The following is a 13,624-nucleotide window of genomic DNA, read 5'->3' as shown; positions in this document are numbered from 1 at the left end:
CCCACCCCAAGAAAATAAAAGACAGACCCTCTAGGTTCTAGCCAGTCTAAGAAAAAAGTGAAATACAGATGGATGAGAAAGCAATTGGGCAGTATTGGTCATTCTGACAGCATTAACTAAACTGCAGAAAGTCTTAAGAGATGCACATGAGAGCAGGAATTAGCACTGAAGCGGAGTATGCTACAATGACACCCAGGCATACAATCTTAATATGGCTTTGCAGGACCACAGTGCGTGCAAGGTCTCCAGGTTCTGGACTCTCCTTACAGCCAGGAATGCAGTTCATGAGAGTCTGCTCAGGATGCTGGTGTGACAGCAAAGCTAAGCATTTTCTGTCTCATGTGGTCTTCAGCCAATTCAGCTCCCCATCACTCTGCTGGTGGCAAGGAAGGGAAGGTACACGAGCTAGCCATTTTAAGCAGAGGAGGGGGACTGGAGAATCACAGCAGTCCCCTGAATTAGCTGGCACTGTGGTTCTCTTTCTCTTTCAATAGCTTTAAAACTGGCCATCTCAGAACTGGTTTGCACACCAAGGTGTTTTCCAGAGCAGCGACAGAAGAGCTACATTACATGACAGCAACATTCTCCCTGTGATCAGTATTGTCCCCACAGCTTTGCAAGATGGGCTGTTGAATATCTGCCTCAAAGTGCTCTAAGCTCACAGCAACTGTACCAAAGCCATAATTAACATATACTGAAGATAAATTGAAATATCTGCAATAACTGGAATTATTAAATGAACTTGAGAAGAAAGCAATCAAAGCCTGCAGCACACAAACTGTTACACCGAGTCTGGAAACCTTTATAACAAGCTATTTTTTCTAGATATGAGAAATCACTAATTTGAGACGTATGATAATGCCAGCAAAGAACTAAATTTAACATGGGCAAACATTAAACAGAGTTTAGGATGTTTGTGCAGAAAACTAAGAATTAGATTTATGCACATTACTTTCTTGAAGAAGCTGGCCAGGCAACTTGACTCATTTTGTCAAAAGAAAAAAGATCCGTAGCAGCATTACCAATAAAACCCAGCTGTCCAGGCCCAGTCAATTTATCCTGCAAAATAATTTAAGGTATTTTCAGCACTAGCAAGCAGAGATACTAGAGGTTCAGCTGCCAAAACCACAGCACCTGGTGCCTGACCTCAAGCTGCCACCCCAGGAGAAGGCAGGCTGAGCAAGGTTACATCTCAGTCCTGACAGTGGCACGCAGAGATCCTCTCCTGTATGACAAGAAAGTACTGTACATGCTTAGAAGTAGGTAACTGAATCACAGCCCAGTATGGAAATATTTGTCTCTTTTTCATCAGGAAAAAGAATCAAAGACATACAGAGAAAATAAGCCTCTACTACTCATTTGTTTTCTTTCAGCTTATAAACAACCTTTTCAAATGTTCATCTGCTACTGTACTTTGACTGCAGTTGTAGTGAGGCCTAATATTTCACAATTATTGAAAATATAAGCAATCTAACACCTAATAATTAAATGAAAGATCTATTGAGGTATGATGCATAAACCCCCCTAATTATTTAGCACAGTGGGTAGGCCAAATATCTGTCATCAAGAAAAGCTTCTAGGCTTAGAGATCAGTGTAGGAAAGTACTGGACTGCAGTCTGCTTTTTTATTTTTAAAGAGCCTCAGATCATCAGTTCACTCTTTATTACTCTAAACCAAAACTTAGTATGGAAAGTTGACTTTTTAAAAGATCTTTGTAGCAGTATTATTGGATTGATGCAACCTCACAGTTCTGACATCCACAGGGATGAAGTACTAAATTCTCATCTTTCACATGTAATCCCCTATTATTGCATTTCCATATAGCCAAAGAACTATAGCCATTAGCTTACCAACTACAGTTAGGCAATAAATCAAGAACGTCAGAAGTTGTGCAAGTCTCAAACTATTCAAGCTATTCAAACCAACACCACTTTAAATCCCCTTGCATATCTTAAGACTATAAAAGCCAAAGATAAGTTTCCATTGTTTTTGTCCCCTTTGGCTACACTGCCTATCCAAGCTCTGCAAAGCATTCGGGGCAGGACAAGCATTCCAGAGAAGGCATTTCACCTTTTGTTCTCTTGCATTGTCTGATGTCTTTTGTCTAAAGTGCTTTAACAGAAGAATGGTTGCCAGCATTTTTGACATTCTAGAAACTGACTGGCATCTCTTCTGTTTTAGTACAATAAAGGGACACAGTAAATACCAAACAGATTTACTAAAAAAGTGGGATACCAGTATTACCAGCTTTTAGAAGGGGGAGCATAATAGCTTGGTTAGTTACTAAGATTTTTTTTTTTTTTTTAATTCTGAGAAAGTATCGAACCCCTACAATGCTCAGTCCAAATTTACTCTGTCACCATGAAAATAACAAAGGCCTTTCAGACAAGTAATCCAGGGCAACCTAGTAGCTTCAAGCAAGCATTCTTGTTTTATTATATCACTCCATTTCGTCCAGCAATTATGTTGTTTCACATCAGATGGGTTTTCATCCAAATTCAGAACAACCACTAATGAAACATTTAGTCAAAAACCTGTACTTCATATATCTGGCCAGTCTCTTTCATATGCTTCCTGCTTTGTCTTGCATAACACAGAAGTAATGGTACCTGTACTCCTTCCCTCTTTCCTGTAAGAAGGTTACACTTGCACATTATGCACTTTATGATCATTCATTGAAGGAAAGAAACCCAACTTCAAGAATAGTGCATGTCTTGTCGACATAGCAACATTTTAAAAATATTCCCATCTGTAGATACTTCTATACCCTTTTTCTGATTTGACTTGTTTTACACATTAAAATAGCCTATTCTCTACCTCTCTCACAGCAAAGAAGATTCTCATACAGTCATCTTCAGTTCAACCTCTCCTTAAGAGCTTATAACTATTGCTTTTATTAGCATAGTTGGACTCTGGCTAAAATGAAGTGTTGGTCCTAAGGGAAATAAGTTATAACACGGGATACTAGTACTTTTTTCATTAGCTGGGCAAGATATAGATATATATCTACATATATAAATATATATTAAAGAACACATCCTTGGTAAACTTCAGATACCTTTTACACTGCTACAGGGTATGCTCAAATTACATTTGAGTTAATTTAGGAATTACATCTCCATTCTACATTCTACTGCCACAGAAGAAAATTAAAAGCCTATTATTTCAAAAAATATTTTGTTAGGAACACACACTTACAAGAACCAGTTGCTGCCACATGACAATTTCATATTCTGCGAGTAACCTGGCTACAAATAAAGACCAAAATGAAAACCAAAGCCAACAGCACCTCTGAAAGAGGTATGCACCAAAACCCAGAGATCTAACTCTTAAAAAGATGGTAAAAAGCCTGTCTCAGGCAGAGTCTGAATGAAAAATATCTTCCAGATCTACCAGCTGGTAAAAGCACAACAAGTATACTGTCAAGATCACTTCCTCCCTATCCCCAAGATGTTACTGTTTTGCAAGGCTCACTGAGAACCATTTCCTTTACATACTACTACAAATTTAAGTCTTTTGGGGGAAATCAACACTGAAAAAACACCGGTTACTTTCATAAATCTAATAAACTGTAAAAACAGTGGTATTGGTCCCCCCTTCATTATAAATGTGTGTGGGACTAGAGCATACTCATCTCCATCAATTTAGAAGTATTATCAGACTTTCATATGGTTGAATGACTTCTGAGAAGGTATAATCAAACAGTAACTCAGGGGATTTTCACTTTTCTAATTAAATGCCAATGCAAACTACCATTCACGGTATTTAGCTATAAATCACATTTTTCTTGAAAGAATGGATTACTCCAAAGGGAAAAAAAAAAAAAAAACCAAACCAAAACCCACCCTAAAACTGTTGAACCCCTTAATGCTCAAAGTAGTTTCTCTTATCTAATGCCAATGGAATACCAGCAATTAGGTTATGCACTTGTAAGTAATGAAAATTTGTGACTTAACATCCTGTTTACACATTCAAAATTTAAACTTCCAGAAACTGTCTCTGCACCACAACACTACAAGAATGCAATAACAGAAATGAACATACTACACTGAAAATTACCAGAGCGTATTTATGATTAACTGGCTGGTGCTTTCTTCCCTTCTTCCCATACCAGAGACGAGACATTTCCCTTCTAAAAATAAAACGAGACTAAAAAAGAAAAAAAAAAAAATCATTCCAGGCTGTTTGAAAGCATTCTCTGTACCTGCTGTCAGTTCCAGGCACAGGCAGAGCCCCACGACAGCGACAGGATACTTTGCTAGATGCGCACATTTGACTGACACGGCAGGGAACAAATGAACGAGTGTACAGTAGGGGGATGTATCGCAAATGGTGACAGTACAGAAAAAGAAAGGTTTCCTGTATTCAAGTGTGGTTGCAGAGCACTAGTTTGTTAAAAAGGCTAAAATATTTAAAGATACAGAACAACTTAATTTTTCTTATACAATACTGAAGAATACAGAATCCCCCCAAGAACTACTTGCAATATTCTGTTACACTATAGCTGTTCATAAACAAGTTCTAATGGTAACAAATTTGCACTCAATATTAAAATAACAGTTTGTCTTATGTTGACAACTGTATATAAACCCTGTCAGCTATTTCTTAGAGTCCAGAATCAGTTAAAAAAGTGGTCAGTAAAGTTTTTTAAAAAATATTTTTTTTAAAAAAAGGTTTTAAAGGATTCAGAAACTGTTAGCCTCACAGCATTTTCAGTTTTGTAAGCTACAAGAAGAAAATGAATCCTTTTGTCTATAAGTTAAACTTGCTGTATGGGTTAAATGCTAGTCCCAGCAACAAAGTATTTTTGGAATCATGATTTAATTTTTTTTTTTTCTTAAGGAAGGATGTTTATTTAAACAGGCATGTGCAACAGTAATACACACAGCAACCCTTTAAGAACGTCCTTGTAGTAGGACTTGGTGGTGCCCCCCCTTCACCAAACCAAAAAACACCACCCAGTGCTCTGAGTCGTGGATAAAAGTATTCAATAGGCCAGGGCAGCAGCAGGCAGCAACACAACAACATTAAAACATTGCTCACTCGTGTGGTTGTGCTGTGATCTAAGAGCCAAGATGCCCAAGCACAGAAAACGAGTACCAGGACCTGTACTTAACTACACTGCAGACTGTGCACTGGGAAACCTCACCCTGCATTAGTAGCTAACTTGAAGTAACTCAGATGGATAAAGTGTTTTTCTTTTCAGTAAAAGCTTCCTCAGGAGCTGGTAACTCTAAAAAAATCAGTTTGTTCCAACTTACGAGAATTATTACGGTGAGGAGTAAGAACATTTTTATCACTGGGACATTGAAAACTAGGCTTTAGGAAACTCAAATATACAATATTACACTAGATACACAGCCAAATGGTGTAAGATTCAAACAATAAACCATATGCCTATTCATTTTATTTTTGTTTAAATAATAAGTGAGCTAATAGTGAGGTAAAACAAGAACAAAAAGTGGACAGCCTTAGAAAACTGTTTCAAATGAGAAAATATAAAAAAGAATGTAAATATAAAAAATAAATACAAAATATATCAATAAAATAAATATAAAATTTATCAATATAAAAAAGAAAATATGAGCTACAACCTCCCCCAAGTCTGACAAATCTTAAAGGAATGGAGAGTATGCAGAAAAACTATTTCAAAACTATCTGGACATGCAACTTCTAAGCCAAAAAGCAAAAAGCTAGCCACACAGCTAACTCCCCCACAGCCTATTTTAGCAGTCCCCCCCGCCACCCCCATTTTTTTCCCCCTCAGAAAAAACCCCCGAATTTTTCCCAAACACTAGCCAACACACCGTTTCTCCAAAACTGGGGGAGGAAGAAAAGAATCCGGGCCATCATATAGTTTTTTTATTTGTTCTAGAACATCTAATCTTAAACAATTCAAACAACTTACTTGCATGTTTTTAGCTTCTCTCTAAATAAAACTGGCTCCTCCCAGAGCTTCTCAAAAGGCTTTAAAAAACTTGCTCAAAACAAAAGAGAGAAATAAACGTCTTGTCAGATCTGACAACTCACTTCTTCACTAATTATAGCTGCAAAGTTTACCGGGAATAAACGCACTAGTAACTCCCTCCCTCAGCCCTCCTGCCAGCCTGTGTTGATGTCCAGTCTGCCAGGAGCAGCAGCTCCCACCAGCTGCTGGCTGCCCTGCAGCTGGGCACAGCTGGAGGCAGAGGGCAGGTGGAGAGCAGGTCAGGAGAGCCGAAGCACCATCGTGAAATGGTGCGGTCCTACAACAGGCGAAAGCTTTCTCTTGGGACTGACCTCCACCCCAGACCTTTAACAGTATTTTTTCCAAATTGGTGGAAGATACATTTCTATTAGCCAGAGAAAGGAGCTCAAACAAGAAGCTTGACCCCAGGAGCATCCCCTATTTAAAAGATAAATAAAATAAACTGCCCTTTTACTCTTTTGCGCACTTGGGGGTTATATTACTGATCTGTTAATTTGAATCAGAACCTCATATCTTGTCGCTAGCCAATATAAAAGTTTTTAATTAGGAAGATTCTAGTCAGGAGTACCAGCTCAGACTCGACATATGTGCAGAACAGCAGCACACACTTAAGAGCATCCACCTATTTGCTACCTAGACCAGAGCAAAACAAAGCGTATCTAATTACACTGAATGATAATCTTGTTATTGTCATTGTTAGTTTGTAACCAAGCTAAGTAACTCCACACAATCAATGTTCAAGGCAGAAGTGCATAGTTCTTTCAGTAATTGTTATTCGTGATGTTTTTTCTAATAAACCGATCTGTGTTAAAAATATTAAAAAGTATTAGCAGAGAAAAAGGAGAGTGCCAACAAATACAGGTACAACTTATGAAGTGTCTTATTTTCACTCCAAATCAATTATCTAGTTTATGCCTTTTCCCAGACCAGATTTAAAGTTACCAGCTGACAAGATCTCATAACCTAGAAACAGGACAGTAAGTACGATAACCCTCTATAAACTTGCGTAGGAAGACTGGATGCTGGGTGTGAAAGAACATATTTGCAGTTTGATTAGATGGCATTATTCTGTTTCACCTAGTAGCTAACACAATGTCCTGATAGCACAGTGACAGAGAAGTTGTGATGTTGAATTCTACAATCCCTGTATTTAATATGCATGCTTTTTGATCAATATTACATTAGTAAAAAGTAATTTATTTCCCCTGCTCCTTCCCTCTTAAGGGAGGGAGGTTAGCCCAGAGAAATGCTGATTTGGGGGGGGGGGGCAGGGGGGCATAATTACTCAGTTTATTTAGAACTTGCTGTTGATTTCACATGAAGCAGCTGTGTAGGTGACCAGATTTTGTCATGAAAAGCAACAAATGTGGTGCACTGAAGATAAGCAACCCCAGCATTTCCTGAGAAGATTATATGAGACATATGTATAAAATAAGATTGTTCTCAGAATTTAATAATTCAATTTCAGAAGCAGCCCTGAAAATTAAGAAAAACATGTAAATCACAGGAAACAACTCAAGTGCCTCAGTGCCATTCATAAGTCACTTGCATTTTTGACTGATGAGAAGAAAGCTTGTTTTCATGCTGTTGTATTGGTTTGCCTAGGAACAAACAAATGAATAAGCAATAACAGTAGTTTCACTTTCAGTAGCCTATCTGCTTGTTAGAATGTATTTTTCAACAGATGAGATTTCTATTTAATTACATCTAACAGGCTCGTTTCACAGATTATAATAAAAACTCCCATCACCAAAGAGCCCAAGAGAAAAAACTGAAAGCTGCCTCAAACAGTGTTTAAAATAGTGTAGTTTCAATACATATTAGTATAATAAGACAGAAAACAACTCTAGAATTAGAAACTCTTACAGTCTTTTACTATTTTTAATTTTAGAATAGCATTTTACAGCTCTGTTAAGAGATGTACAACCTGTATGTTTACGCCTTATAGTTTTAGGATATAAGTTGCCAAGAACTTCAAAGTTCAGAAGACACCCAATTTAGATGCTCAGGCCACCTAAATAGTCATCTTTGGAAGGAATCCCACTAGGTGAAAGGAAGGCAGTTTCATATTTTGATGATGTAAAGCATACAAAAGTCAGCTGAATTAAGGTCTGGTTTATCTTTAATAAAAGGCAGACAAGTTCTATTTGGTACAAAAAGCCTTTTAGGTGACTAAGGAAAGAGTGCCAAGTCCAGGAGTAATGAAGTTAGAATGCAAAAAAAAAAAAAAAAAAAAAAAAAAAAGAAAAAAATCAGGTACTGGCTCCTAAGCAAGACTACTACTTTGTCTTCTAGAACAACTGGACCTTTTTAAAAGTTGTTACATGTGAAACTAACATGGGATTACAGTTAACTGAGGTCTGATCCCTTCCCCCTTTCCTGCTACAAGGAACACACTAAACAGTACAAAAGCTACCTCCTGTGGTATCCAGTACAACAGGGACTGGCACAGCTGCTTAGTTGGCTGATATTTCTGTAAGAAAGGAAGTCTAATTCGAGAAGTCATCCTTTGTTTCCTTTCAACAGCTTAGGGGAAAGGGCAAAAAGCAGCATTTTTCCATCCCCGGAATTTTCCTCAGGATTTTCAAAGGTACACTGAAAGCCATTAAGAGTCTCAAAACCACAAGCTTTTTACTTGAATTATTCTGCTTCTACTCTCAGCAGAGGGGCTGCCCCAGTTCTCTCTATTAGATACATGAAATAACCATCAGTTACAATTCCAACTACAGGACAGCTCCAAGTAGTGAAAACATACGAATTGCACTTAATAGTTATAAATAGATTTAGTACAGAAAATAAATTAGAGCAAAGCAAGAAACATCCCATGCATGAAGTTGAGAGAGAGTACAGTATTTGCTCAAGTTAATTGCAAAAGCAATAATGAAAGTTACCAGTCTCTACAAAGGATACTGCATTATGTTAACGGGCACCAGTCTCTCTCTTCAATTACAATAAATTAATTTACCAGAAACATTTCTAGTATTGCACATGACTGCTGAAATTCAAGAGACTCATCATCCAGTACAAGAGCAAAGCCCATTAAACGTGCTTATTAATGCACGGCAGCACATGCACAGTGACACATCCAATTTCTTAACAGACAATGCATGATGTAGAAACCAAACAACAATCTAACTTGCATAACGAGTATACTATCATAAAGAGACAACCTTTCAAGAAACATATTGGAAAAATATTCTTATTTTGAGGACTGTTAATGCAGTGCATCTTTACATATCGTGTGCACCGTTTCATTCTAGAGGCCTACAATTTCCAGGCTTCCTCTTCTCTCTGCTGATCCGGTTTTATGCAGCTGTCATACAGCATTATGATCATACCACATTTTAAAGTGTAAGACACAACAAGCAGCTGTTTCACTAGCATCCGAGCACAGAAGTGTAGAGTAGGGAACAGAAGCAAGTTTATAGAAAAAACATGATTAAGAATACAAAAGCTTAAGACAACAGTGCATACTGAAACTGAAATGCCTCTACAGAAATGTTGTAGGTTGCAGTCCAGATCCAATAAAGAACTTAAGCACCTACATCCAGTACTCCAATCTTGAAAAACCTTCTTCAGATGTTGCCTGACCAGGAGACATAATCACTGTTTGTGACCTTCATGTTTCTACAAATACACAGAAATAGAATTTCTAGACACTCCGGAAGTTACAGTTTTGTTTATGTTGGAATGTTGAGTGTCTAACTCAAATACTATTTCAGGAAGGCAGAACTTCATTTGCAACAAATGGCTTGATCTAGTAAACATTCTCAAACCATGTCTAAAGTTCCAACTGAAATTCAGTTTGAGAAGTGAGTTACTACAGGGTATTGCTTTCCAGAAGTATTGTATCTGTATTTTCTATAGAAATTTAATATGCAAAACCAAAGGTAATGATTATGAAATGCAAGTCCAGAATTCCCAGTGAATCTGGGAAAAATTATTTGCAAATATCTATCAACTCATTCTTCGTTTTGGAAGTTAACTTCCAGACAGCTTTAAATCAAACTAATTCTCTGTATTTTCCAAACAATCGAAATGGAAAAAATAAAACAGATGAGCTTCCAGCTCCTTTAAGACCAGCTTGCAGTCCTAAGACAAGAAGTTTCCTGTTTTCAAATACCATGTGGATGACTATTTGTATTCATGTGGACCTGAACTGTTACTCAATCCTGAGTAACAGCAACAAATAAGATGAAATGACAGGGGGAACTGGGGGGGGGTGGGGGGGTGGGGGGGGGAATCAACACTTTAAATAATTAAGAATTATTCTAGTACAAAGCAATTTTGTTTCCTTAAGATATTTCAGGTTTAAATAGGAACTGATTTCTTTAACTGATTTCTTCACAAGTGCCCAAGATGAAATTTCTTTAATGGCTCTGAAACATTTAGCTGTGGCCACACTCAGTAATTACATTTTTTTGCATCAATACTCTGTCTGATGACCAGAGATATGATTCATGCAGCATAAATCCTGTAGTTCTAACACTGCATGATAAAGACACTTAACAGCTGTAGTACCTTAAATAGATATTTTGATTGTTCCAGATTCAAATCCAGAATCTAAAGCTAGATTAGCAGTCTATGTCAGTAAGTCATTATCACATACAGAAATGAAAAGTGTATCTATATACATAGAGTCCATATAATGGCGCATCCCAGTTTAACTTTGAGAATTAGCTTCACAGACCAACAGATGAAGCATTAAATAAGGAAATTAAGGTATTCTGATCTCTGATTTCTTGCCCTTCTCCCCTCCCTGCCAAGAGACCAACTAGTCCTTTAGTTAAATAGAAATAGAAGGTGCAAAAATTCTATGACAAAACTCACGTGGGAAAGCACAAATTGTGTCATTTCTTCTTTATGCACTAATGTTTCTTACACAACTAGTCATTTCCATTGTTTCCCCTCTAAGGCCCTCCTCCCTGCGCTGAATTGTTAGAGCACAGCAATTTCCTTTGCATCTAGCATTATTAAAACTGTAAAAACCTTCCTCGGAAAATTAGTTTCAGTTGTCCTTCCTCCCCATATATGATAAACTGATTCTCTAAGGCTTTTAACAGATTATTTACATGTGCATGCCAGCTTCTGTAGAAAAATATTTGAGCTTATCAGCACACTTTATATGCACACAAGTTCAGTGGAAAGTTGATTTACCTCATTTAACTCTATACTAGATCCCTGATATGGTTAATGACATTTCACATGAGCACTTGTTTTCCATGTCTTTTCCCTCCAACCATCAACTTCAAAATGCCACCCGACACTTTATACAGCAACAGCAACGGAAACGAGCCCGTCAAGGTTTTACAATCTGTTTTAGGAAAACAATAGTAGAATAACTGGATAACTGGAATTTCTGGGATCGATTAATCACAGAGATATTGCTTCCCACCCCTACCTCTTTTTTTTTTTTTTTTTAAAAGAGTACAGATTTTTTCCTGAATTAAAGAAGTTAGAGTCTACAAGAAAGGTTATAGAAAATAATGCATACTGGGCAGCACTTCTTATAATCTTTCTTCAAGTTGTTCTGTGACCAAGTGTGGTTCATAATTTGTGCTCTGATCAGTTGGGGTTTTTTTTTGGTTGGTTGGTTTAGATTTTTCAAAATATGCAATGTATATGCAATGGAATAACATTTATCCTTTACAGGGAATGTCAACAACACTTTTAGAAAAGCAATCTTTTATGCAGACATAAGAAACTATTAGCAGTTATTTTATAGAAGTAGGAAATAGTTGTATTACTTGAAAACTCATTTCTCAACCAGGATTTGGAGACTGTAGGAGAATTCAAGGAGTTTCTCCTTTTCACTCATCTTAAACTTCAAGCATAAGACCAATCCTATTAGCAGTGCTTAAGGACTCATCCTTGCTTTCAAATGTTATGGTACCATGCTTTTACCAACCCAAGGTGACAACTCCTAAATGCTTTCAATCTGTGGTACTAACTGGCACCAAAATTATGTTAATGCATCAGCAGCTATCTAACAGCAAGCACCTTAATACTACATCATTAATTTCTATACACATTACTATATAAACAACTTGAAAACAAAATTCAGCCGTAAAGTACTGATGGAAGCTGTTTCTGAGGCACTGCACAACAGAAACAATCAGCTTGCTGTTAAATCTTGCCATCCATATTTAGATGCAAGTACAGAATACGCTTTGGAGAAAGCATTTGTTTATCAACACATAGGGTTCTAAACAGCATTAATTATTTGTGCTAACAGATAAAGAAAGCTATTAGTACTTGAATTTATACACACGAAGTAAATGATAAATATACTTCTATACCCCCAAGGCTCAGTAGAGATGGTGTAAAAAAACTCAAACAACAACAGAAAACAAATCCAAAACTGCCCGCACCCAAACCAAAAACCCACACGCAACCCAAAATGCCCTCTTCCTTGGTGTATGCCCATTCACTTAAGTACAAGAAGGTAAGACAGCTATTTGAGGACAATGGATGGGGAGAACACCACTAAGAACCTAGCAGCACAGTTTCATTTCTTACATAATATATTAAATAAATTCTTGTCTATTCATTTCTAGTGGACTCCAGAGAAGTTTTTAGCATGGACTGATCTTAGTGAAAAAGTATCCTTTTTAGAGATCTTTGCCAATGGGACAGGCAGAGGCTTCTCAGGAAGGCAGATACTGAGGAACATCATCAGCAACAGAAGCTATGAGGTACACCACATAGAGTTTGTTTTAAACTAACTGAAGACTATGAATTAGTCACCTTTACTGATGGTAATGTTAGATAGTATTAGAAATAACCATGAATCTAAGTCAGTTATCTATCAAGTATGTAGCATATAATACAAAGAAAGTCAGCTAAAGGAGTCCCTGGATTTTTTTGAGTTTTGTGGACACTTCATACAGCGCAGTATTTGCTTAAACCAGTGTTTAATATGATGGCAGGAGTCTCAATCTCTTTGCCACTAGATCAGTTGAGGTTACATCTACCGGATTACTCCAGGGAAAAAGCTGACAGGAAATAGACTACTCTGTATAAACAGGTAGAAGAATAAAGCATAAGCAGATAAAAAAAAAAAATCAGAGTAAGTTCCGAGTAAGAGTTCAGTCCTCTTCATTGATCCATTTAATAAACTTACAAACCAACCCCTAACTACTTGTTTTGTATGTTACCGATCTTTGCTTTTGCTTGTTCCTTGTTCCCATAATTCCTTTTCCACTAATAAAGCACAGTACTTCCTTAAAGTCTCTTGATAAAAAGCTGCAGCTGAATGTGTTAACATAGGACTATCAAAGAAGCAAAAGCTGTCGCAGAGCACCACACCTGGGTTACCCATTAATCCTCTTCCCTGTTTCTCCTGTTTTAAGATACCGTACAATGATAGCAGAGAACACTTTTTGGAAAAGAAAGCTATTCCACTAGCTTCCTCTTTCGGTAAACCAACAGTACTTCGTGATGCATTTGTACATCAAGATTTTGCTTCCCGTTTCCCTTCCACCCTAAGATTTCCTATCACTTTGTTCTGAAGAAGGCAGCCTATTTTTCATCCCAATACCCACAAAAAGGTTTCAATGATACTGTTCACCTGCTATCTTGGATTACACCTGGATCAAGAGCTGACAGAGAAAAAGCTTTTGGGGTTCAAAGGAGGAAGTATATTGATTGAAAAT

General features: G+C 37.2%; 1 protein-coding gene across 4 annotated transcripts in view; it reads right to left on the bottom strand.

The window, feature by feature from the left end:
* The window catches only part of OXR1 (oxidation resistance 1), an 88,071-nt gene that overhangs the window by 22,779 nt on the left and 51,668 nt on the right, over window positions 1-13,624 (bottom strand). For 2 of the 4 annotated variants that reach the window (XM_075704696.1, XM_075704697.1), the window contains exon 1: window positions 4,061-4,126. The exons of the other annotated variants lie outside the window; for them this stretch is intronic. In XM_075704696.1, the coding sequence (XP_075560811.1) occupies window positions 4,061-4,126 (66 nt within the window). Of the gene's footprint in view, window positions 1-4,060; window positions 4,127-13,624 lie in introns of those variants that run through there. 4 annotated transcript variants of the gene reach the window in all.

Source organism: Pelecanus crispus, chromosome 2, assembly GCF_030463565.1.
Source record: "Pelecanus crispus isolate bPelCri1 chromosome 2, bPelCri1.pri, whole genome shotgun sequence".
NCBI lineage: Eukaryota > Metazoa > Chordata > Aves > Pelecaniformes > Pelecanidae > Pelecanus > Pelecanus crispus.
Note: the sequence above shows the minus strand (reverse complement) of the source record. Positions and strands in the feature narration are given on the sequence as shown.